Source organism: Dicentrarchus labrax, unplaced genomic scaffold, assembly GCF_905237075.1.
Source record: "Dicentrarchus labrax unplaced genomic scaffold, dlabrax2021, whole genome shotgun sequence".
Lineage (NCBI taxonomy): Eukaryota > Metazoa > Chordata > Actinopteri > Moronidae > Dicentrarchus > Dicentrarchus labrax.
The window spans coordinates 9,822,204-9,849,463 of NW_026136711.1; the positions used below are offsets into that span (position 1 = coordinate 9,822,204).

Sequence of the window (27,260 nt, forward strand, 5' to 3'; positions counted from 1 at the left end):
GCTCATACGGGTATTAGGGAACTGAAGGTTAATGTTACTCTGCTTTTCTCTCAGCGAAAGAGGAGCACCTCGACGCACCATGGGGATCTATGTTGCTGAGAGCGAGGACAGAATAAATTAGCGTTAAGAAAAGAGTTAGTGTGGATTTTTATAGTGCTTGCCACATTTCACGTAAGTGGTAGCAGTTGGACATAAAGCAAGAAAATTGCATAATAAAACAGGAAGGCATAAAAAGACCAGAGAGTGAATTCTCTCCTTTACGTCAGTCTCTTTTCAAATGTAAATCTTGCAGTGAGTGAGGTTTATCAGAGGTGATCTGAAAAGAAGATTTAAACTTTGGTTGCAGCTAACAAATGACAATCTTTAGAATGAGACAAGGCAGTTTCACTTCATCCTGTGACAACTTCATCCGTTAAATAACAGAAATTACACCACTAAATTCAAATGTCTGGCACTGTTTCCCTGAAATGCTTTTCTAAGCCCTTTTTATTATAAATACTAAATTGAAATCTACAGATTTTACCCCATTTTTCAAAGATACAACCCAGATACTAAAGCTACTATCATTCCTTTTCAAACAAAATGATAACCTAACCATGCATGAGGAAAAAGCGAATCCTTCCTGTGTATGTATGCATATCAGGTGTGTCATGAAAGGCGACTTGACTTGGTGTCTCACCAGCCAGGCACTCTTTGAGTGACAGAAGGATTAACAGTTCCCATGGCAACAACATCTTCATTTTCCAAGGTCAAAGATTCTCCTTCTTCCCATCCAGTTGCCAGAGAGTGAAGAATATTTCTTGGGCAAACACTCCTCCGTTTGGCTCTGGAAGAAAAAGAGGGCAAATGAGCACCGTGGAGATGAGGAGATGCAGTCTACATCAAGCTTTCTGGAAGAAATAAAAAACAGGCTGGAACTTGAGGAAAATCGGTGATCCATTAATAATTCATTCAACCAAATAAGCAGAGCCAAGATCCCATGCCTAAGGGCCAGCTAGCAGCTGATACCAGGGAGCTGATATTTAGTGTATACATACTGCTGCTTCACTCCCAGGAGCAATTCAAGCAAAAAATAAAGAAATAAAAAAAACAGATGCTCACAGCAGCAGCAGCAACAGATGAGCCGAGCCTGCCAAAGGTAATGCTACGCTTTCGAAAACTGTTTCAACATATTTACTCCAACAAGTTATGTGATGTATTAAGTATACAGTGTATATCACAGGGAATGCTAATGAATGCAGACAGACGGATGGAAAAATAATTCTTCTGTGGGCAAATCATTCCACTTCAAAACAGGCAGACAGGCAGCAACATCTTCTATGGATCATGATGCCAAGAACTGTTGCCATTAATTGAGAACTAAATCAACAAAGCTTTGATCATTTGGCCAACCTTGTCAAAAAACATTACATATTACATATTATGCTGTATTGGTGAAGCCTGTATCCCAACACATCTGTGTGTTTGGATATTACTTGTGAGGCCATTGTTGAAAGCTGCTATATATCTATCAATATCTCTCATTGTGATGAACCCACAGAGGGTTATCACCTGACTCTGCAGACTTCAAATGAATGCTAATGTTCCCTCGAGTGATGTGTAGTTTGTGAACGAGCTGGCTCTATGCGCCGGCTACTTTAAGTGAATGACGGGAGCTGGCTCACGGCCATGAGCCGTTTTCTTTTTTATTGCTATTTTTGAATAAATGAATAGACAAAATAATAGGATGATCCTATAACGTATTCTTAAGATATGACCCAGAAATATCTCACTTTGGTAATAACATTAAAGCCAAGTATAGTGAGACTTTTGTCTTGCGCTGGTTGCCAACAAAACATACATCAATAAACATACTAAAATAAAACGTTGAATACATTGTGTAATATTGCTTGATATTTTTACATTTATTACAATATTAAGGTTTCGTATAATTAAATTGAAACATTTAAATGGTGTGTGCACAAACACCAGTCATAGGTCAAAACATTGCTAAACTGAATTATAAAAACCAGAAGTGGTACTAAATGAAGAGCCGCTTGGGAGCAGAAAGAGCTGGTTCCTATTGCAAAGCTCAGCCAAATGATCTGGCCCACTGCAAAGTGCCGGAATTCCCTTCACTAGTTGCGTCATGTCAGCTGGTTGTGTTAAAAAGCAACAATTTGGTAACAAGTTAGTCATATCAGCTTAGAAGTTATATATAAGCCTGTATTTTGTTTACAGCTTGTTTTGCTCCCAAGTGGCCAAAAAGGGTTGGTTAATACCATATGTAACAACACAGCCTTACATCATGCTTTTAGCTCATATTGCAACCATACATGTATTCATCCCAAACCAGTTAGTACAGGATGTTCTGCTACATGACTTTCTTTGGTTTGGTACACCCTGTGAACTAAATTATTACTGTTGCATTAACCCAAGACACTCCTCTCAGACAAAATTTGCAACAACTGACCCCCACCGCTCAATAACCCCCCACCACACAATGCCACAACTTTAGATACAGGACAGTTTTAGTGTTTCAGGAATATAAGAACCATGTTGATGGGATATCCATTTCCTGAGTAATGTAAATATATATTAATAGAGCAACATGGAAAAAGTTTATATTAATGGATTTTGTACCTTCTATTATTATTTCTTGCCTTAATTCTATGGGGGATAACCATGCTCAATGTTTTGTGACTACAGTTCCCTTGATGCCTTAGGGGGTGTAAACAGTAACTATAACAGAGAGCTTCCATTGGATTCTGGATTACTGCAGAAAATAAGCTCTGTTCCAAACAAATGTTAAAGATAATCTTCACAAATTCAAAGACACCACTTTTATGATTTGTGAAGCATAAATGCGATCACAAAAAGTAAAAAGCTAGCATCATGACTTCAGCGTTAACTCCACCTTCCAACTTGTAATTAATTATTGTAATTAAAATGTACAAGTGGGAAAGTTTGGGTTAGAATAGTTTGCGAAAGCACAAGTATAAACACAATAAGGCTATTAAGGTGGACTAGTGAGTATATAAGACTCAGTGTTCAGCATACTGACATTTTCACCAAAAACCCTTTGTAGTTGTTTATCCACTAGGGGTCGCCAAATCTTCATGGGGGGTCATGAGGCCTTCTTGATTTTAAGGGGTGTAAGAAAAGTTAAAAAATGTACACAGAAGGCCTATATCTCTGCATTTAATAACATTTTGTTTAGAAAACTGAATTAAATTGTTATTTTTAAACGCTGAAGGCCTGCTGTTTAAATAGTATTCAGTTTAAACAACCAGATAGCTAACAAAATTAGGGGAAAATACTGAGTTTGTCAAAAAAGACTATTAAGATTGTATGATTGTTTAAAAAGTCATAATACAGACAGAGAACTGTTTAATAGTTCCTAAAAATATCAGGAAAACTAATTTCTGATGTAATATTCACAGAAAATAGTCTGTAAAGTCTGTACAACTCTAAAAAGGGGTTGTCAGTTTACACAATTATAGAAAAGGGTTCCTTTAAGGAAAAAGGTTGGGAACAAAACACAATGTAGAACAAAATGTAAAAATCTCTTAAGCTCGTGTTAACCACAGACCTCAGGCATCTAACCAAAAACCCATTCAAATACCCCAGTGACTTTGAGGCGGGGGAACCAGAAGTGCAAAGATGCTAACTCATCTCCAGGTTTTTGAATAAATTCCTGCAGCACTCTATGTTGCTCTTGACTCTCTCTCTTCAACTGGAGTTATAGGGAACAACTCTTTCTATGGTTCTAAGCTGATTCTTAGATGTTTATTCATGGACATCACTGAATCTAAAAATCATCTGACGCCACCTCATTGTGTTCAGTTCTGAGGTACGACTCGGAGAGTGCAAATTTTTATGAGCTCTCATAAAAAACACATTACAAACATAACATTTTTCATACATCTCGTCATCATTTCTTACATCTTTTCTTTGCCCTTTTCTGCCTCAGTTCCTGTAGTAAATCGTTAGATGCAACAAAATGGAAAGAATCACTAATCACAGGAGAAAAAAGGCACTGGTTGTGTAGGCAGTGATGTAGATTTATTCTGCATTGCTCTCCATGATTTATTCTAATAGGGCACAATACTGATCATCCGAGCTTCATCTTGTCAGTCATCGTTATTGATTTGGTTTCCACTTTTTTTAACCTCCTGCCTTTTTGTTTGTCATCCTGCCCACAGTCCTGTCATGAGTCTCAATCAAATATGGAGGGATGGATCAATAACGAGAGATTTAGTTGATGTCTTTCCTTATGAGACTCTCTGGGTTGATATATTTGCCTCTTCTGGCCTATCTGCAATCAAAACCAGTGAAGGAACTTTATCCGGCTAACGATAGATGACACATTCTTTTGACCAACTTGACTCTGAGCTTTGAAATGTTCTCTTCTTTCAATGAACGGCTCAGTCTCGTGCTGTTCTCAGTCTACGTTGGAGTCAAAATTATATGTTGATTAAGGTGCTGCATGAATAGGGGCTAAATGAATGACACAGAGATGCATATGGCAATTACTGTACAGTTAGATGCAAGCCTTTTATTTTGAGATCTGAGAAACTTTAAATCGATGTGAAATGTTTTCCAGACATTTTGTCAAAACGCCTATCTGCAATCAATACTGTTATAGGCCAGCGTCTGTAAGTAATTCCAAATCAATATCATTTAAAATTCAGATGCACTTGCAAGCACAGTGTGAGCCGCGGAACTCAGAACAAGTCAAATTAGACTCAGATGAAAATAAAACCTGCATCTTGAGAGTGGTCTCATGATTCTGACTGACAGTTACAACCAGCTAGCTTATAAACTGAGACATATGAAAAAATATGAGGGTCTTCATATTGATCAAACTGATTCAATCATTAGGTCCTTGCCATTTTGAGCCTGAATTTGAGTTGAAATAATTTGGATGGTTGTAATGAGTAGCATTTGCTGCTCACCGAGGTTGATCTAATTGCACTATTTGACATATAACTTATAGGTAATACTGTAATATCTACATTAATACCCCCCTAATGCGAGGATGCTCAATGAGGAATCACGGCCATTGGTATTTAGTGGATTGTGAGGATATGGGAACCATTACGTTCCATCATGGAGGTTGTCTAACAAGCCCCTGCAGCTTTGAGTCATTAGCGTACGTGCTCTGCCCGGTGATCGATGTTAATTTATGTTCGCTGTAGTCAGCTGTCCACATTCACTTTCAAGCTGATCAACTTTATTTCGTCTACTCGCAAAATCTCCCTTGTTCATTTAGCATTCAAAGTCAGACTCAAGGACCCTGATTGCATTTAGCCATAGACAGTAGCCATTATGCACAGCGTGGAAATGCAGAGGCCACAATCCCGTAAGATATATAAGTGAGGGAGCTGGCACTGTTCCTCTGTCAGATAGCACAACTCTGTTTTAATGATGCATAGGTCCTTGGCATCCTTGGGGAGGATGTGTTTCTTGGTCACAGTCCAGAAATTTAAAGTAGTTGCTTGTGATCCCCATGATTAATTTATATACCCTAGAAAAAATACAATGGTAATAATTCTTGTGCCCGGCGGATGGTGGTCGCAGGTGTTGGAAATACCAAATGGGATGAGGCCAGGCTAATGGTGCCTGGAAGGGAAACTATCTGTCAGGGATAATCCCTAATACTGTAACACCCCGGCATAGATAATGTGCTTTCCCCCGCCTCTCTCACTAGGCCGTGATATTGAGATAGCTGTGGAGGAATGATTAAACGAGGAATGGATATTGACACGGATAAATGTATGTATCCGGAGTGAAGCATTGCAAGATTTAATGTTTAGTGATGATTAGCTTCCCACTCTGGAATTGGCTAAACTAGGCTAAGAAAAAAGGGAGGTGGAGGGTGTCCTGTGAACTCTGGTGAGCCATGTTCCACTTCATTACACTCTGAGTAATTGGTTAAACACGTGACTACAGAAATTAACTTCCGCAGCCTTGTGAGAGGTAATTAAGCCCCCCTTTTTTGGCATACCATGACAAATACGACATTCAGCAATTTACAGGGCCCCATGAAGACATCAACCTGACACCACTTTATCATGGCTCACAGGCCCAACAGCTTGAAAACATATAGCCTCGCTCATTGTAGTAACTGTTCAATAAACTAATACTCATATTAAAACATGTCTTATCTGTATAGGCTTCAGCTTACAGCTTTGTTTCATCACAGAAGGTGCTAGGCTGTAAATGGCCAAAAAAAAGACTCTCAGGTTACAGTCCATCTTAAATCCAGTCAGCCACAAGGGAGCATGAGCAGTGCTGCAGCTCAGGTGGCAAACTGTCACTCATTGTGCAAGTGCATATTACACATTGGCTAAGAGAAGGAGGAGAATATTGAAAGCTAACATCCTGTCAGTTCAATACAGACTCTGCAAACAGAGCCGTACATGATATTTTGGTATGGAAAGCCTTAGATGTGAGATGAATACTAGTGTATGCTCAGTAAGACAGAAAGAACCTGAACTGTCTTTTGTCAGCTTTTGCTTTTATTGGGAAAGAGTTAGGTCTGGAGCCAAGTTATGACCAGCTTCTGAGTTATATCCTTATACTTTATGTGTAACCATAAATTGTCCATTTATTTGTATTTTTTTCAGAACGAGACAGATAGACCTTGACAGTCTCTCCATGTCTTTGTATATTTCAACTCTATACTGTTCACACTGAGGGGGCCGTGTAGGGTTTATTACGGAGTTCAAGGGTGTGGTGTACCAGGGAAAGCCACAGATTTTTTGGGGTCTATGCGACTGAGTAACTTTTTTTCTGAAAGAAGGAAAATAACTTCTGTTGTAATGGATAGTATATGGGACCAGAATCAATTGATCCATATTGTAATAAAGTCATTGTTCACATAATTTACTAACTGAAAAAGGGTATTTAAGTATTATGTTACAGTGAATACATTTAAGGAACTCTCCTATTATAAGATTTTTAGAATTAAAAATCATTGTATCACTTTACCAGACAGACGACAGATGACAGGAAATGAGGCAGGCGGGGATGCAACAAAGGTTTGTTTGACATGAAGTGGGGCTGTTCCTGTTCAAAGTAGCTTCTTAACTCCCAATCCACAGGAGCAACACCATTATCTGATTTTTTTTCTTTTTTTAAACTCACACTTTAATGTGAGTATTGGCCTCAAAAGTTCTGTATATTCTTTGTGTACATCACGGTGTTATAGCAAACAACATTAGGTACACTGTAAAACCAGATAAGTTAATTATAACTCAAAAAAATATTGAAAGTAATTTAATTTTGTAAGTAAAAAAGAAAACATTCTTGCTCAAGTAGCTTAGTAATTTTAAGTGACAATGATTTTATTTGGTTTTCTTTTTACTTGTATTATGAAAACCCAATATAAAACAAAAAATACTAACTTATAAAACAAAGTTGGGGTCACTACTGCAATTTCTAGTAAAAGCTGCTTAATCAAGAATATTTTTTAACTTACAAAATTAAGTTTGTGTTATTTAAAATAGTTATCACATTACAGTGTACTCTAAATGTGGATAGCCTGGATAGGACTGACACTGACTTTTACCCTTTCCTTTTTGATGATGACACAAAAGATCAGAAAGACATTTTATTTGTATTTTCATTTTTGGCAACTTAAAAATATCATATAAGTCAGGGATGTGTGAGGTGTATATGAGGGAAGGATACAACAGGACACACCAGGGTTGAGGCTGCTCCTTTAACACACAGAATTATTATGGACATAAACAAATAATGTAAATCTGATGAGAATGCAGCTTGTGGTTTGCTTGCAAATATTTAAATATGCAGAAATAATCCCAAGGTAAACATGGTTGTAGTATAGGGTTAGGGTTAGTGTAGGATTATAAAAAATAAAGAAATAATTGTGAAATAAATAATCACATGAATAAACAGTGTAAAACATAAAAGAAATGATAATTTGTGAAATCTTTCTAATTCCCTTTTTGTATGTTTGTTTTTGGCCATTTTAACTTTTACTGGACAGTCAGTTGGAAAAAAGACAGGAAACAGGGAAGAGAGTCGGGGGATGTCATGCAACAAAGGCCCCCTGCTGGAATCGAACCTGCAACGTTGTGGTAACATACATTATTAAGAAATGTTATTTTTCCTTATTTTTATTTTTATTCTAAAATTCCCCTTTTCAAACATGTCACTTTTCATTGCAGTGGTGTGCGTTGTCTGATGAGATATTTTAGATCAATAACGTTCCCTGTAATATTCAGTATATATACAGTATAATAATCAGAAATTCAACATAGCACATTGTATGTGATCACTGACATCAATGACCAACAATCAATTGCGGATTAATAGAATCAATTGCGGATCAATAGAACAGAACACACAGTATATATCTGCCCACACACATTACGAGGAAGAGGAGATTATTGTATGCTACCACAGCTCCTCTACCTGGAAAAACAGCTACGCTCACAGTCATTTATAGCATGTAATAAATCATGAAGCCCAACAGACAAGCATGTTTTCCACTGATTGAGTACTCACAGAGTAAGTGGAGTCTGCTTGCTCTTTCCTCCTCAACCAAGAGACACAATCAGCCCTTTGCCCAGCTAAAGAAGAGAGAGAGAAACGGAAAGAGAGAATCAGAGAGAGGGAGGGGATAGAGAGGAAGAACTGAGAGCCCGAACAACAATCTAAAGACATAAGAACTGAAATGGTCAGAGTTAAGTTATTCAGTGGCAGGAAGGCTACAACAGGACAGGCCAGTTTAGGCAGCTCCTTCAACACATAGAACTATGGCACTGAACAAATATTGCTCTCACTGATGAATATGCAGATTGGGATTTGGTTGCAAATATTTAAATCTGCAAAAATAATCTTGAGGTAAACAAAGCTGTGGTGTAGGGTTAGGGTTAGTTTAGGATGATGATTCTGCAGGCAACAGCGCTGTTAAACCAACAACTCATCCTCAACCAAATGCAGAATATTCATATGGGCTCATTCAATCAGCATTAAGAGATCAAACACTTCTCCTCTGTTTGAACACACCACTGTGACAGAAAACCTCCAATATGTCACATTTACAGTATCTTGATCTATCCTAATATTTCTGAATAATGCCTATACTGTAATCCTGCAATATTTATATATGCTACTTATAGCTTTTTAATACAGCATTCAGTGGATACAGTCCTACAATATATAGGATTATAATTATTTCAGTAATTCATGCATTAGCTCCAAGGACAGATGCGTGACTCAGAAATATAATAGGCAGAATAACAAGTAACAGTGCAGAAATGGTGTGTCTCCTTGCATTACTGCTCACGTAAACATATAAATATGTTTTTTGTCTGGTGACTGTTGGAACTCATTAGTGAACTGAAGCCTTATTGATCTGATATGTTAAATTGGGGTGAGTTGTATAATAACAGCCACAAGCCATATTCACATATGCACTGCTACCCTAAGCTTTTCCCTATCAGTTTGACTGGACATTATACGGACTTTACCCTGCTAGCTGTCTAGCTCCGTCTAATGCCCAGCAGACTGTCTGGAGAATTAACCAGCCAGTGAGCATGTTGATGACGTTGCACAGAGTGTAGCTGCTTCGTACTGTGTTCTGCTTAACTGTGGGCCTCATGCAAGCATTATAGGAAAACACATTTTTGTTCGTATCCACAATTTGTTCTCATTATGTTAGTACTTGTTGAATTCTGGTATTCACCCACGTTTTCTTATTTTTGCTCTTAAAATTTTATGCATTGTCAAGAGCACCAAGATAAGAAAAAAATCATCTTGTTTTTTACAGTCCACAAATTGTTTGTCTTAAGCAAGGAAACATACATTTTCAATTTGAGGAAGGACTTCTTGCTTCTTAGTTAAGAGCCATGCCTTTTTTCTGGGTTTCATTGTGCCAGCAGCTGTGACCCATTTCGGGGTCTGCCTCCTTCGAAGAATGAGGACTACAAAGGTGTAGCCTTCATAGGACTGACAGCTACTGTGCTGAGCACCTCCTCCCCAGATGAGGCAGTCCTTACAGAGGATTAACCGTACTATTATATAGGACATGTAGGGCCAAACATTCATCCCACTTTTCTGAATATGAAAGTGTACTTCCACAAGAGATTTCATTTATTAGGAGGAAAAAAGTTAGATATCACAAACACATACCTCCAGACACACACCAAAACTAATCATAATGACCTGAATGTCTGCACTGGCACCATAGAGGCCATTTACTCAGTGTAATTTGGTTTCCAGCAAGACAGACTCCAGCAGAGCTATCACAAAAAGACTGATTGATTCTGCAGGGGATAGAGCTCTGCTTGCACTGGCCATAATAAAAAACACTCTATATTCACAAGATTGCACTGTAAACATAAGGGGTAAAAGATGTCTTTTCCTTGAGAGAAAGCAAATGACAAACATTTTTACACTGAGGAGATTTTTTTGGGGAGAAATAGGTAACAGGTCTTAGGTATTATGCAAGAGCTGTGCTTGAGGAAAACACACAGAACCTTGCTTTAAACAGCTTCCTCTGAGAACCTGTCCAAGAGAGTGAAACTCAGTGAAAGTGAAAAGTATTGAAATTCAAAACTAAGCTCATCCAAAACAGAAAAATTCTTGCACATGTTCTGAAATGTTCTGCACAGGCAAATTTTAAAAGGTTGATGCTTGCATTCTCCAATTGAATCATTCCGACAAACCAGTAACCCGCCTGCCCCAGGTGGTTTGTTAGACAGAACCATCTGGGAAGTCATTAGTTCGGAAGAAGGCAGGAATTTTCAAAAAAATACTCAGGTGCAGGTGATTGGATGAACCATCCATCCATCACCATCTATCATGAGCGAATTTTAACCAATGAGATCAACAAACCACATAGTCAAACTTTTATCAAAGCCAGTCGGGGAAAGAGCAAAAACCGTTGAGAAAAGCCTTCAGTGCTGCTCTTTGCTCTTCTTTTTCTGAAGAGTTCTGATATAAATGACGCTAGCAGCATCTTTGCTATCTTCTTTTGCAGCTGCCATTGTCGTTTAACAAACTGTGTCTTCTCGCTGCATCACTCTCCTAGCTGCCACTACTTCCTCAAAAGACACTGACTGGTCCAGTACTGTACACTGTACCGGCCACAAACACATAGATTGAAGCCTGGCAAGACCGATTCTCACGTTGATCATTATAAGTCCTTGAAATTAACTTTTTTCATATGAGAAACAGGTGGAAAAAGTGTTTTTGCTAACATAGTATCCAAAACAAGTTTATGGTGATGAGGCTATTCTAAAAATATTCCTCTCTGTGTGCATTTTTCACTGAAACTTACAATGGTTCCTATAAAAATGGCTGACAAAGGTTTAATTAGCCAGAGTAACAGAACATTGGTCCTGGAAATATATGTATGTTTTTTTCAAATGTATTTTTTTTTTGTGCTGTGAGGAGCAAATATTCCAGTCACCTCTGTGGAACTGTTGGGGTAGTAGTTTTAGATTTGGACATGTCAAACCCACAGTACATAAAACCAAAACTATCTCAACTTATTTAAAATAAAAATAATTACTATTGTTTGCCATTTTTTTCATGTTCAAGAAGATTGTTTACTTCCTTAATACAAGTCAGTATGGGGAGATTTTCAGGGTGTTGAGAAATGTTGCCATAAATCTGTAGGTATGACATAAATTTTGCTTGGTATATGCACTGGAGTGCCTGAATCTAACCTTTTCTAAGCAGAATTGGATAAAAGGTGCTGCCTAAAACATGCTCCAGAACCTTCCTATTAATACAATGAAACAAGGCCACCACCTTCTACAGATCATTCTCAACCCCACAGACTGTAGGCCAACTGAGACAGCTAAGGTTCACTCATTAATTTCTGTGATAGGCAGGAGAGGCTAGTTACAAAAAATCTTTCATCGCTTTTTATCTCTGCAGTTACAATTTTCTCAACTTTCTCTCTGCCTGTCTCCCATTGTGTCTTCACAGAACAGTTATGCTGAATTGAAAATAAAAAAATAAATGATTCCCAAACTGAGACATTGAGTATATTTGCACACACTAGGGTTCTGCATATCCTGGTTTTGATCATATTTGACATATGATGTTTCCATGCATGAAGTAACCTCATTATTCCCTGTTTCTATAATTATTTACGTTTCTTAGGCACCGTTGTGCCCTATTCATGTCCTACATCTGAATAAAAGCCAGATGAGGTCTAATACCCTTTTGTTTAGACTTACACACATACAGTAGATGCTTTTTGTACCAGATCAAAAATCTTAAAGCAAAAGGTGGTGGTAGTGTAACTGAAGTGGTTCAGTAATGGCAAAAAAAGGCCAGAAGAAGAATAAGTTTAACTTTAGTAGTTTCATTACAATAGTAACAGTTTTACTAGGTAGCTAACATATACCAAGCAAGTGTTTAAGTGAATTCAATTCTGCTAACTTCCCCCTACAGGCAAATCAAAGAGACTGAATCAGCTCAGAAGAACATTCATGACTGTTTTTAAAAGTTTTTGTGCCTTACCTGTTCTGTGTGTGTGTGTGTGTGTGTGTGTGTGTGTGTGTGTGTGTGTGTGTGTCTGTAGGGGGACTGTCAGTGCGTGGGATCAAGGTAAGCATTGCCATCCAATAGAGGTTCCACAGCCTGAAGTCTGAACCACTGCACCAAAATAGAAATATTAAGTAGAGGGTGAACAGAAACTAGCAGAAACTCCTCTGAATGATGCCTCTCGATCAGCATTCATTATAAACAGAGGGCAGCGGTGGCTGGGGGAGGTGGGCCACTCTCTTCTGATTAGTAGTCCCAAACGGTCGACTTAATATCAGCATTGGCCTTTCAAGGTTCAGGGTGATTTTAAACAGTAGATGGTGCATGGAGCCATTTTCAACCCATGAAATGCCAATTTTCATAAGTTTGGTAAGAATGTCCATATTATTATCACAGTACAGTCCTATAATTTAGTTTACAACTGAAAAAAAGATGTTTAAGTGTGGAATACCTCTATAACTAACAAACACTTGAATGAGTTCCATTCAGGGACCTGCCTTGCCTTTTGGGGCTTTATGGCCAATATAGGGACTACAGAAAAATTAAATGGCTAGACTTTAACCACAACTGACAAAACTTTCATGACGACTGTATCAAAATCACTTCAGGATAACCTACCTAGAACATAAACAATGTCATGAAAATGATGGTAAAGGTTTGAATCACAAAATCTTCAGCTTAGCGTTTGTAAAGCACTAATGTCACTTAGGAGTCCATAAGAGACTATAATTCATAAAAGTATTCAGTACAAACCATACTAACTGAAACACGACTGAAAACATTTCGCTGCAAAATGGATCAAAACAAATTGAACTGTATCTCAGTTTAACCTAAATTTTAGAAACGTGCTGCTAGTGTTGCATTTCTGCATACATTTACTTTGACACAACAGTTTTTCATGGAAAGCCAGAATGCAATTAAATAATCAAGGAAGTCTCCCAATCACAACAACAAACACAATCATCATCTCACTGTCCTTGAACACAACATTATGGAGATTCAACCTATAGTGGAGTCAGAAAAAAGACTTTGCATTCGCTGTAGTAAACACTGTGTGTCTGACTGCTGGGAAAGCAGACTCTCTGAGGAAGTAATGCATTTTATGACTCTGGCACCAAAAAACAGGGCCTTGTTTTGAATAAGTAGAAGACCTGAGTAGTTAACATGTACGACAAGCCACCACCGCTGTCCAGACAAGAAATACAGAAATTCTGACTTCATCAATGGCAAACCCAAGGAACAAAATAAATCATTTTATAGACAACTCAAAAATAAATTATTTATGTGCTGGCACAGCAGTTAGAGGTTAGCACAGTTGCCTCACAGCAAGAAGATTCTAGGTTCGAACCGAATGACCCAATGTTACTTTGCAGTGTGTGCATGTTCTCCTTGTGGCTGTTTGGACTTCTTCCCACAGCCCAAAGACATGCAGGTTAATTGGTGACTCTAATTTGTCTGTAGCTGTGAATCTGAGCGTGAATGGTTGTTTGTCTCTATGTGTCAGTCTATGTGAACTGCCAACCTGTCTGGGGAGTCCGCCTCTGCCCAATGTCAGCTGGGATCGGCTCCAGCTCCCTGACTACCCTCCAAAGGATAAGTGGCATAGCTAATAGATGGATAGGTGGATTTTCAATGTCTCAAGGGAAAATATATTAAATCTCTTACTTTTTGTGTTTGAAGGGCCATCCTTTAAAAGCAATATCACTGTGCTTTAGCACAAATTCAGAATATAAATCATGAAGCATTACTCATCCTTCATCTATGTCCTTCCTTGTGTCCAGCGGGTAATAATTACAATATGTGAAGATGTACCTTCAAACAATCATATATATAGGATCCCCTGTTCCTGAGCTCCCAGACAACCTGGATATTGTTTCTCTAAGGGCTACTGATATATTACTCATATTTTGGAGAGCAAGATGAAAATCTCAATAACTAGATGATTTTTATTGCCCTCGGTGTAATTTTTGGGAAATCTTCCTGAAATAGTATCAGATATGTTGCAAAAGTTCCAGGTTTTTTTTCCATCTCTGCATGCACCGAACATTTATTTCAACCCCTTCTCCACATGCTCAGGTATCACATGGCCTGTTGGAAACCCCACTAAGTGCCCACAGCAAGAGAGCCACATTACAGCAGCTGTGCAGATTATGAATGATAGGCAAACTCTTTTCACATTCATTAAAGTGCCACAAATGAATAATTCATGGTTTCAAATTCCAGGCCTCCAAATATTCAGCTGTGTTGCATCAGGCCTTTCCTCTCCAATTGATTGCCTCCAGTACAAGTGATGTATTTCCTGGTCAGGGATCTGAAGCCCATTCAGTGGACACACATGTATCTGAAAATGATAACAACTGAAACAAAAAAAAGCAGTGCAGTAAGTAGTTGTTGCTACTTGATGTAGCTATGTTTAAATGATGATAGAGTAATCTTATAATGTTCTCAGTTTTGTGAAGTGTAATTAATATGATTTTTAAGTCAATTTTCTGTTGTGCCCTTAGTTTGTTTCCTATGTTTCTCAGAGAAGCTTCTGATAACCCTAGAGATAAGTTTGGAGCTTGTTGCAATCTGTGTTTTTGTTGTATCTTTTACTGCAATATATGATACACCCGCGGTGTGTGGATAAAAACGGCTCATTCTAAGGTAACAAAAACACAGCGATTCTTATTTTTATTATACTCAAAACATAACCATGAATATTGTATTACATTTCTGCCAATAGATCCACCTCAATCGAGCTGATTGAGACCACAACTTTATGTCTACTTCTATGTTAACACCATACTTATGGCCTACTGCGTAGACTTCAGAGCTACACAGTAAGCTAAGCTGTAGCTGATGTGTGCTTCTTCAAAAATATATCTACACAGCAGGGCTAGAGAGTGTGGGGACCACAGTATGGGCTGCTTGTGGTTTTTGTTTTGATAGTGAAGACACTGTGAAACGAGTTGAAAAAGGTCTCTGCCATTTACCCTTTTCAGCAACACATATGTAGCAAAGCCATTTCCACTGCAACTCTTCTGCTCATTGCGACCCACGCTCTTTCTCACAGTGAATGAAACAATGTAAACAGAGGTGCTCTGGGGAAATATAATTAAAGCATGTTACCTATCCACAGTGGGGCTCTCATTAACCCCATGAGTCGAGCATAAATCCAGCTTTACATTTACCTGGTGGCCAGAAACTCGACTCCACATGAATGTCAATGTTACTCCACTGGATGTGTAGTTAAGCAACTGCTTGCCAGCCCATCATCGTTATTATCCGACAATCTGTCAGTATTCTGATTTCATCCTGTTCTGCTGCCAAAAAAAGCTTGTCGGTCTACCGACTCACATGCTTCAATTTTAAAGCTGCAATAGGTAATTTATGAAAATAATTTTTTGCCATGAGTCTCATTACCAGGGTGTCAAACACATTCGCTTTGGGACCCTGGGAATGAGACTCAACAATCAACTATCTTCAAGCTTCCAAGCTAAATCGTCTTTATATCTTTCTCTGCTCTGATTGGTTGTTTTCATTCAGGCTGGATGGATTCGTGCAAATGCCATTAGGAGTACTAGCCAGAGGAACCTGATTTTTTCACAGATTATCCGTCTCTAGTACCACTGTCAGAACACAGTGAAAATTTCAGCGATAATGACAGAAAGTTATTTTTAACTTACCTACTGCAGCTTTAGCAATACAGCTGTCTATACAGACTGCGTATTGTGTGTAAGTGCCATCGAAAATGTTTCTTTACATGGAAATAATGATTACAACACAAAAGGTAAAACCATAGCTGTGTATAGACTTGTTGCCATACATGAAATGAATTATATGAGTGACATTTTCTTATTTGCTGAGCAAACTCAGCAGTGAGATCTGTCTAATTCTTCCTGGCCTCAGAATTCTTTTCAATGGACAGAAAAGGCCAGCCCACACAGTCTGTCCTGAGACATCTATGTACGCAAATAGTTCAGTCTCACAGTTGGGAAATGTTTGTCGCTTTGAATTTGATGAAACAGAGGGTTTGAAGTGCTGTAGTTGTTACCTTTGGGTTAATATCTCGGAGTAATCTCAACTCTTGGAACAGGAACAGATATTGCGTGTTTGTGTCCTGACATTCGGTCGTGTTTCTGTCAGTCTGGTGCAGAGCCTTGCTGATCAATATCTTCCGCTTCACACAGTTTAGTCAGATCAGAAGGTGATCCAAACATGTTGTCTCCCACATTTGCATTTAACATGTGCAGAGACACTAAAATAATCCCTTATATACGCTACTCTAGAATTCAGACTCATCTGGGACCTAGGATCATAAGTAAAAAGTTTTTCAAGTGACCCTAATTATAGGCAGGAAAACTGCAATGCAAGGCCATTCAGAGGCATGGGGCCTGCTCACACAGCCCTAGCGATGAGTGTGCTCTGCTTTCATGACACTGACAATCACATAGTTGTCAGCAAAAATGCAACACTCTGACTGACGTGGAAATAATACATCCAAGGATGTCTGTATAAATATTCCTATAACTTTGAGGACTACTTTCTAAGGCTGAATTACAGCATTTTTACTGTTTTAAAAGTCAAGCAATCAAAGCAAGAAAATGGAATAACAATGTCACCAAAACCAATCAACCAATCTTTGTTTCCTCAGTTGAGCACACTCAAATTGAAATGAAGAGAGTGTTTTGGTGAGCACATGGGCATATTATATCCATGAAAGAAGAAAAGCTGAGGGGAGAAAGAATACAAAAATTACAGTTTTCAGTGCTATGTAATGACAGCTCTGTGTGTAACATAAAAAGCACCAAAACAAATTTTGCTGAAGAAAAAAATAAGTCTCAATCATAAATTGCTGATGCTGTAACACCCGCTTCATCACACCATACAGTATCATCACAACTACTCAGACTTCTGTCGACACAGCCCGGCCGTCTTGCTGGCTGGGCAATTGTAGCTGTCAGTCAACTGAATAATGTGGGAGACAGCGGTGGTATTTCAGACAAGAGAGAAGGATTTTATCATCTTTCCTCCAGTAGGTCTTACAAATTTTAGCAAAGGTGGGGTATAAGCAGCGACAGCTTTTTTTCTTTTTTTTTTTTACAAGATTTTTTACTGAGCATCACCCCGCTCTCCTGCCCAACATCCTGAAAGTGAGCCTGCAAGGAGTTTGCTCGGGCTGGGAGGCTCGCAGCGAGAGACTTCAATAGGAAATGTGGCAGAACATAAGAAGAAACCCCACAATACAGTTACTACATAAAAAATTGATGCCATTTTGTTGCTTCCACGGTTGAATCTCTTCAGAGGTTCTGGTGGCGGCTTCTTGGAAGAGGCCTGATGAAGAGAGAAGTCAGCTCTCAGTTCTCAAGAGATTTTAAATGTCAGTCTTAGTGAAAGCCTGCAGGAAGGATCTGTACACAGCTAACATACAGATAATATTTATGTCTGATGCTGTAGAGTCTAACAATGGCTCTTTCATGTGCATTTCATGTTTTCGTGGCAGTGCATGGATCAAATGGCTGCACGTCTTTCAACTCGTTACGAGAGAGAGAGAGAGGCTGTCAAAAAGAAAGATCACGACCCCCGATCTGTGCAAAATGCTCGAATCAAAATTTAATTTGTAAGCAAGAAGAGGCCTTCAAAGCTTCTTAACACAACAAAGGCCTATGGATTTTGGGGTCTAAGAGACGGTCAACATCAATTGGTAGCAGTCCTTGTGCTTAACCCTTTAAGCGCCAAAGTCGCAAAATTGTGACACGACGCGGTACTGAATCAAACAGCAGTTTTCTCCAAATAGAGTGTTATATCTCGTTCATACTCCCCTCCACTGTTGGCAGGCATCCCGTACTTAGACCTTAGCTCAGAAATACGTCATGCTTCAATGCAAAATGGAAGGAAATCCCATCCAAACTGTTGGGTGAGAAACCGGAAATAGTGTGCCATGAAGCAATTTATGCTGAAGTGGTATTGCTGGATTTAGGAGTTATTGAGATGAAATAAAGGAAAATGGCAAGCAAAAAGTTGACACGTAGGGAAGTGATGGGTCTCCTGTTCGCTGATCCTGATTCTGAAGGGGAAAATCTACCTTTGGGAGATGACGGTCGGTCGATTAGTGAGCGTGCTAGTCACGGTGCGTCTTTGCATAGCAATGTCTCTGCCGGGCAAAGCGAGGAAAACACACAAGCACAAACACACGACCCTTTGCCCAACATAGGTGGGAGTGGAAATGATACACAAACTCGTAGTATCAGTAGGGGAGCTTAAAAAAAAAATCATAAAAAACACCTACTGTTTACATGAGTTTTGTGGTGTAGTAATAGTTCTATTTTACGACTGTTAGCTTACAATTTACTTTTTCCCTGTTCATTTGATATGTGGACAACATAACAAATGGATGGAGGGGGGTGAATCTTTCAAAATATCAGGTATTTCATGGAAATTACATAATCCAATATGGCCGCCGCCATATGACATCATAATATGCTAATTAGATGGGGAAATTTACTCCCTAGATAAACTTTAGGTCATTCTCAATATTTGTCTCATTTACACTTTATCTCTATCTCAAACCACTTTCAAGCCAGAGCCTTCTGAAATTCAGATGTCAAAATCTAGTATTTTTAAAAATAAAACCCGGCGCCTAAAAGGTTAAGGACCCCTCTCCACTCACACCATCACAGTGTGAAGACATTAGCCTTATCTGGTGTTTGAGAAGACATTCTAAAACATTATGAAAGTGTCTTAAAATGAATAATGGTGCTCATAAATTTACAGAACGAGTCTGTTTTACCTGATCAGCTGCCAAATGATATGTTGTTTGCCTTGTCTTTCTTTACTGGATGTTGAATTACACCATGGCCAAAATGTTGTTGCTGAAGCTAAATTATCAAGTCATTCATTTGATATTATATTAAAAATTAGTGAGGAAAAAATGCAATGCAAGGGACATGTCATGTTTCAGATAACATCTGAATAAAGTCGGGGGAACTGGAGGGAGAAAGATTTTAAAAATGGCCAAAATAGACGCTGCAGACGCCCATATGTTCAGATTTTTAGCCACGAGTCAGGGGCAGAGATATTCATAGGGTGACTTTAAGGGGTGGCAGAAATATATAAAAATGTAATTACAAACAATTACATATATTATTATTTGCTTGGAAAAGCCCCCAAATAAAGAGATTTTAACTCAAAAACATTACATGATTGTGGTGCATTAGTAAAGCATTGAATATAAATATCTAAAGGTGACATTAGAAGTCAGTAAATTGTTTTATTTCCAAATCTGTTTTTTTCATTGAATTTAAACTTATCATTTAGTCTAAATGTGGCCATAACAGATCATTAAATTAATTATTAATTATATAATAATATAATAATTATTCTATTATTTTTTAGATCTGCCACTGCCACTATTATAACTATAAAAACACTCCTTCATTTCTCATAATGCAAATAGAGCTGTGGCAATAATCTGGCGATACAATACGTATCACAATGCAAGGGTTACAGTTTAATATATTGCAATATTTTGCCATACCGTAGACTAGGGGATTTTTAAAGAAAGTAAAAAGTCAGTAATGTTTAAAATCGACACAGTATCATTAAACAAAATATTGCGATACACGCAAATGTATCGATATTTTCTTACACCCCTGAATTAAACTGGATAGCTTCCTTTGTTAGATCCTCCCTGACTGCTAAATTGTGTTTTTTAAACTGCACACAGCCATGTTGTAATGCAGGCTTTGTAATCTCCAAGTGCAAACCGAGATAATCTGACATCACCAAGGTTATTTAATCCATCATTGGAAAGCTCCTCCAGAGGAACAGGGGACATTATAACTGTTTTAGCAGGCTGAGTTGTACTCCTCATGACAAGTAAACAGAACTTGATGTGGAAAATCGTTGAAGTGTCCCTCCACAACACAAAATCTCCACAACCACTAGAAATGTACGTAAAATATAGTGTAGTAAACTTACTTCCTCAGATCCAAGATGAGACGTTGAGATACATTATATCAAACTCTGATATTGATCTCTGTGGGAAATCAGGTAATGAAATTAGGTAATGGGGTACATTATTCTCTGTTTTCATTACTGTGGTGCTGAATCATGGAGCAGGCTTCTGTTCCTGCACGTCGGGGAGCAATTGTCTTTGCATCTTCTTCATCATTCCTAGTACATCAGAACCACCAGATTCATTTATATTAATATTGCAAGGCTTGTTTGTGTGGTGATGGCCTGCTGTCAAAGCTCATCAAAAAGTTTTGATTGCTGAGGCTGTTCATCCAACAATCATGAAGTTGGAATGAGTGAGATGCAAGGTGCTTTTGAGAGTGTCAAATCTCACCTGACAGCTACTCTGGCCAAAAGGGGGGTTGACAGAACTACATATTGAAAATCTAACAACATAGGTGGGTGTACAAATAGCCACAGAGGACACCGCTGCACCTGGTTTGAAAGCTGAGACATTTCAATTTCAGAATGCAAATACCTTGGGATTTCCACTGCTAAAGGGTCGTGCACTGCAAAAATCAAGAATCACCTCCTAGAGAGCAAAACAATCCCTGAACACAACACAGTTTCAAACAGAAGATTTAACAGGCTGCATATCATAATCTCCGCTGAACATAAACTCCAACCAAAGCAATAGAAATGTCAAACTTCAGAGAGCTGATGATTTGGTGTCTCTGTTAAAGGGAACACAAAGGCTGGAGATATCATATACATATCATACTTGAGGTGTTTCTCTAAAGGTCCAGTGTGTAACATTTAGTAGTATCCATTGGCAGAAATGGAATATGATATTCAAGGTATGGTTTCATTAGGGAATAATCCATCTGAATATAGGAATCATCATGTTTTTGTTAGCTTAGAATGAGCTGTTTTTATCTACAGATGTCACAAGTTGTCTTTCATGGTGTACGCCATGTTGAAACGGCATGTTTCTACAGTAGCCCAGAATGGACAAACCAAACACTGGCTCTTGATAGGGGTTTTCTGTGTGTTTCGCTGCTCACGGTAGTTTCTCTATCAGTAAGGGCTGAACTGAATTTGGAGAAAATATCTACTTGTGATCTCATTTTAATTGCAATTCTATTCCATAAAATAAACTACAGGGGGTGCCCAGATAGCTCACCTGGTGGAGCTGGTGCCCCATGTACCAAGACTGAGTCCTTGCTGCAACAGCCATGGGTTCTACTCCAACCTGTGACCCTTTGCTGCGTGTCATCTCCTCTCTCTCCCCCCTCCTATCACTGTTCAGCTGTCACTATCCGTTAAAGGCAATAAAAGGCCAAAAAATTATATATATGAACAAAAAATCATCTACAGGCTTGTATTTGTGAATATAGAACCAAGAATGATCACAAATGTATCTTTCTAGATTAACAGAATCAGAAAAAACAATACAGGAGCTGGTAACCTAATGGTTGGCAATTTTAGTCCATAAGATATTACATTCGTTGTATACTCACTCTAAAATATTCAAATATAATCACGGCATTCAAAAGTGGTATTATATCTATAATAACCACTGTTTTCAGTTATGGTAATAATGTCAAACTGTTGGAAAGACTCCCCTGACAATGGTTTTACTAACAGCTCAGCACTGTGGCTGCTTAAAGCTAACCTGGCTTCACAGACTGACAGGACAAGCTGCTTTCAATGAGTTAAGCTTAAAACTATGATATGATGTTCCTGAATGTACAACTGGTACATACTGACAACTGTGTTTACGAGCTGTCTGTCATTTGTACTTGACAACTGCCGAGCTAACTGCTAGCTCTCTGTCTGAAATGGATGTGATGCTATTACTTAAATGGTTTAGGCAGAAAAAGACTTACCACTCCGTTGGTCTTGATGATACAGAGTGGTGTGTTGTCTTCCACAGAACCTTCTCCGACCAAATACAGAGAAGACATTATCCAGGCAACAGGCAGGAATTATTTGTTATTGTTAAATCAACTCAGGAGATAATGACCCAATAGTTATAGCTATTGTTATAGAGGTTAATGTAGAGAGGTGATTGTGTGAGACAGATAATTAAAGTGTATTTTATTAACTAAATGCTTATTTGAATAAAATAAAATTGCTTACTACAAGGGAAGAACAAGAAGATATATTTTCACAGTTATTGTTTTTCTTCTTGTTCACAAAAGAAAGCTTACTGTACACCTGACAGTGCATACTATGAGTTCTTTGTGGTCCTAGTTTGTTAACTAATGTTAGCTAACTAATCTAACTCAAAACAATCCTACAAAATAATTCAGCAATTTCAAATGAACATTACAGCACTTAAACTGTCTGAGCTTTGTGCCATGAGTTCTGTTTGTTTGGAGATGGGTATTTATTCGTTTTTCAGGTTGGGTGCTGTGTTGTGTAAAAAAAAAAAAAAGTTTAGCAGTTAATTTATCAGAACCATCCTTGCTTCCTACAATATGATTCATTTTCACAGATATTTCAACATTTATCACAAGCTTTGTTTATATGACTGAATTAAACAACGCCCATGCAACATGGATTTCAGACACACTGTTTGCTTCTTCCTTTGTGATGACTTACACAGCAGGATTTATTGAGGCTCGATCGAGGAGTATATGGTTCAGCAGTGCTAGTGTAACACAGTGCAGTGCCGACCCAAATTCTGAAGGATACCTCCTGTCGGGGGATATTTAACACAAACCTAGACCCACAAGATCTACTAGTGTCCCAAATATGGTCAGAACTTATGTATTTACATGTGTGTTTAAAACAAAGTCTAAGACTACCTATGCTATCCTAAGTCAGGTTGAATGACACCCAGAGTCACACGCAGACATAAAGGACAGATTAGATTGTTCTTAACCTTGGTCTTCCAGAACAAAGAAGAACTACAACTGCTGGGTGCTTAGTGTTCAACCTTATCAGCATTCTCAGCATAGTCTACTCAGCCAAACAGTCAGAGAGGAGGCGCAGGCTGTGACCTCCTTTCAGTTTGTAGACAACTTCACAGTGGAAAGGGGAGCACTATACCATTTCAGTCTGTTGTAAAGAAGAAAAATTCCTTCACATTTTGTACAGAATTGGAAATGTATCCATATCTGAGGTCCATAGCAGGTAATTGTATACTGTTTTATTGTAAAACACTTTTCTCTAAGAATTTATCATTGAACTTTATTGTTTATCTGGCCTTAATTTTGAAAATGGTATTTGGTTTTTACATTTAGTTTCACAAAGATAATGATGGAGAAGTTCTACAACAAAATAAAACACTATTTGATGAATTGTGTTTCACAACCTCACCATCACCTCCACAAATACTGACAGCAAGAAGGCAGTGATTCCAAAGGCATCAAAAAAAATACCTGGTGAAAGGTAAGGCACAGTGTGAATAAAGCTTTTGATAGACCTGAAGTGTCAGGAACGTTACACGTTTACTATGATGTGTTTTTTTTTTTTTTGCCTCTACCTTTGCCTTGTTCCTTCCAAGTACGACAACTAATATTCACTGTTACATTGAGCCCATATTTGCAACTTATCAAGGCCACAGGAGTACAGATTTTTTAGTCGAGTAGTAGTTGTTAATTTAAGCCAATAGTCGACTAGTAATCGAACATTTGATATTTTTTTATTTCATATATATTTCATATAGGCTATTATTATTTCATTCTACATATTTTAACATCTGTCATCTGTTTAATTATAGCGTAAAAGTGGTAATGATTCTATGTCTGAACAACCAGCATTCAGTTCATTCATTTCAACACAGTATAAGATCACACAAGTCACGTTCAAAAAAACGTAATAAATAACTTCCAGCTTCCAAAAACAAATACTCATGAGCTTATCAATACGATGAATGATGTATAACGTTACTTACAAATCAAACTCACTCCTCTCCCTTCACACCTCTCCTGTCCCTGTCTGAACCTGCCGTGTATAGTCCTGGTCGGAGCTGCTATAAATCACCTAGAGGCAGCCTTCGGTCCCAGCCGTGGTCACTGGGAGGCTGCGAATATCTGATTAATGAATGGCACGTCAACTAAGACTCTTTTCGTCGAATAACAGTTCATTCAACTATTAGGGGACAGTCCTCCAGTAAGGGCAAGAATATAACTCTTGAATTGCCACTCAAGATGCACATGTCCCTTTGTCCTTAAACTTTTTCACTTATCAGTTGTGAGAATTTTTAAAATCCAATGTAATTATACTACAAGTTTGATGTTTATTGTATCAGGTTTCAAATGAATGCTACTCATTTGGAAGTAAGCTACGCATGCTTCAAGACCGTAAAAGAAGCCACCCACAGACATGTAAGGTTTTGTTATTTGTTGAAAAAAGCGTATGCACTTCCAGTTATTATGCATTCTCTTTTTGTCTTTATTACGCCTATAACATTTCATTCTCATGAAAATGTACAATATGTTGTTCCAACGTGGTTGTCTAAGATAGTGGACCCATTGGCTGGTTTTCCACTAAGTTCTTTTTTCCACTAACCTTCGGTGTTACTTGACATTGACATACAGAAATGCAAATTTAAAATGCTAGGGTGACCTCCTGCCCAGGGATTGCATAATCATCCCTGCCTGAGGTCGACAACCACGAAAAGCTGATCACCATTTGCTTTGTGTGAGTCTATTCTCAATCCTCTCGACACTCAAAGTAAAAATGAACTCAAGTTGTGCTGTGTATTTTTCTCCTGTTTTAGGACTGTGATTTTAGCTGTTTTGTAAAGAGTTGAGATATCATATAACAGCAAAGAATAGAGCTACTTTTGTTGGACTCGCTTAAACCAGATGGCCTTGGCGACAGTTGTTACATGTTTGGTTCAGGCAATAGCTCTGTTCTGTCTTATTCAGTATTCCATAACACAAAAAACCTCATAATTGGGCAGGGTTGTCAACTGAGGAAATGTAATTTCTAACATATTTACTTACTATAAATTATAAGGTACCTTTGTCTTTGTATAGCGCCTTTTTAGTCTTCCGAACACTCCATCCAACTAGTGGACAGAGCTAAATTACTCATTATAATCACCGACTACTTTCTTAAGCTCTATTCTGCAGGACACTGATCTAAGACTATTGATATGGGCACTTGTTACCTAGAGCAGAAGAATAAGAGGTAAGAGCTAAAGCTTACCTAACCTGACTCTGGTGTGTATCACCTTCAGAGACACTTTGTCCACTATTTCAGGACACAGGCAAATTTTTAGCGGCTCACAGTATGGGCTTTAGCAAAGGAAGCAGCAGTATAGAGCACCTAAGGGCTGTGGTATCTATGCATGTGTTCAGTGGCTCTATGTGCATTTTGTTATACATTTGTGTTGCTACATAGACTATGTTCTCTTCTTCATACAGAAAAGCGTTCTAGGCTGCACCCCAGGTATAACTCTTATAATAGATAATTTTATTATATCTGTCTGTACACATAGTATTGATGTCATAACTATGCACAGACCACATGCAGACCACAGTGGTCAGAGCATAATTTTATTCCGTTTTTTTCTGTCCTGTTTCAGTGGATGTTGGAACAGGGGAAGGGGACAAATATGAGAGATCTATACTGAAAACCCACATCCAGGCTATTGTGATCACTTCTGCAGCCAAAAAAAATGGGCACACACACAAACACACGCACACAAATCCCAGACTAGACTAAATGATGTCACTGAAATATATGAAAGTAAAAATCATCATTGGAACCTCACTGAACTTGCTGTCAAGTGTGCATAAACGTATCCATTATATCCATATTGGCCATTGGAAGCAAGAAATTATGCGTTATCGCATTGGCTGAAAAAATATCCAAATTGTGCATCCCCAGTAAAAACCTGCTTTAAACTACTTTTCACCTTCATTTGTTGTCTATGTATCCACCCTTCTAGTAGGTGCTGAATCCTGGAACCTGAAGCTTATTTTTTTGACCGCCCCCTTCAACCGCAGCAAAGACAAAACCACCCGCTTCAGCGAGATTTGCATTGGGTGCTGCAGATCCCAATCCCGATGCAGTCTTCTAAATTGTAACTCAAACAATGCTTTTCCTATGGAGAGCTCAGCAAATCAGATCCTGTATTGTATATTCAATTAAATGTCACTTTCAAGGTAGTGTTACATGGTGGAACTGATGTTGTGGTAGGGCTGGGCGATATGGACCAAAAGTTATATCCCGATATATTTAGGCTGAATATCGATATACGATATATATCCCGATATTTTTTCCACTAAGTGAGAGCAAATGTTCAGTCTCTCTCTCTCTCTCTCTCTCTCTTCTCTCTCTCTCTCTCACACACACACACACACATACACAGACACACCTACACACACACATTGTGACCAGAAGTTAGGCTGCATTATAACTTTTAAATTAACATTTTCAGAAGGCAGTAAGGCTGTTACCACTCACCAAAACGGCTACCGTTATTACACAAGCAAGTACAATTACGTTATAACAACGTAACATAGGTTAACGCTATTACTGAGCTGTACATTAGGTTGACTCAGCAACAAGTGTCTGTAACGTTAGTAACATAACGTTAATGGTATTATAAAGATTTGCTGGCTGTAAACAGAACAAGCAACCCATCCCGACTAAAACCACACTCAATATCAACGTTGTGTTTTACTAACATGAATCATGCCGAGCTTAACAAGCTAACGTTAGCTAACATTAGCACGCTAAGTTACCTGTAACATCAGTGAATTACTCAGCAGTTAGCTTACCTAACAGTCTGACAACATTACAGTCTAAATTATGGATATGAACAAAAACATTACGTTAGG

The 27,260-nt window shown here is 38.3% G+C and overlaps 1 protein-coding gene across 2 annotated transcripts in view; it reads right to left on the minus strand.

The window, feature by feature from the left end:
* Nucleotides 1-27,260, minus strand: part of LOC127372374 (contactin-4) — a 110,355-nt gene that overhangs the window by 44,302 nt on the left and 38,793 nt on the right. Inside the window, exons 2-3 of one of the 2 annotated variants that reach the window (XM_051416022.1) lie at nt 8,518-8,582; nt 680-826 (exon numbers count right to left, since the gene is read on the minus strand). In XM_051416022.1, coding sequence (XP_051271982.1) covers nt 680-740 — 61 coding nt within the window. In that variant the 5' untranslated portion in view covers nt 741-826; nt 8,518-8,582. The remainder of the gene's footprint in view (nt 1-679; nt 827-8,517; nt 8,583-27,260) is intronic. The other variant, XM_051416023.1, reaches the window with a different exon arrangement.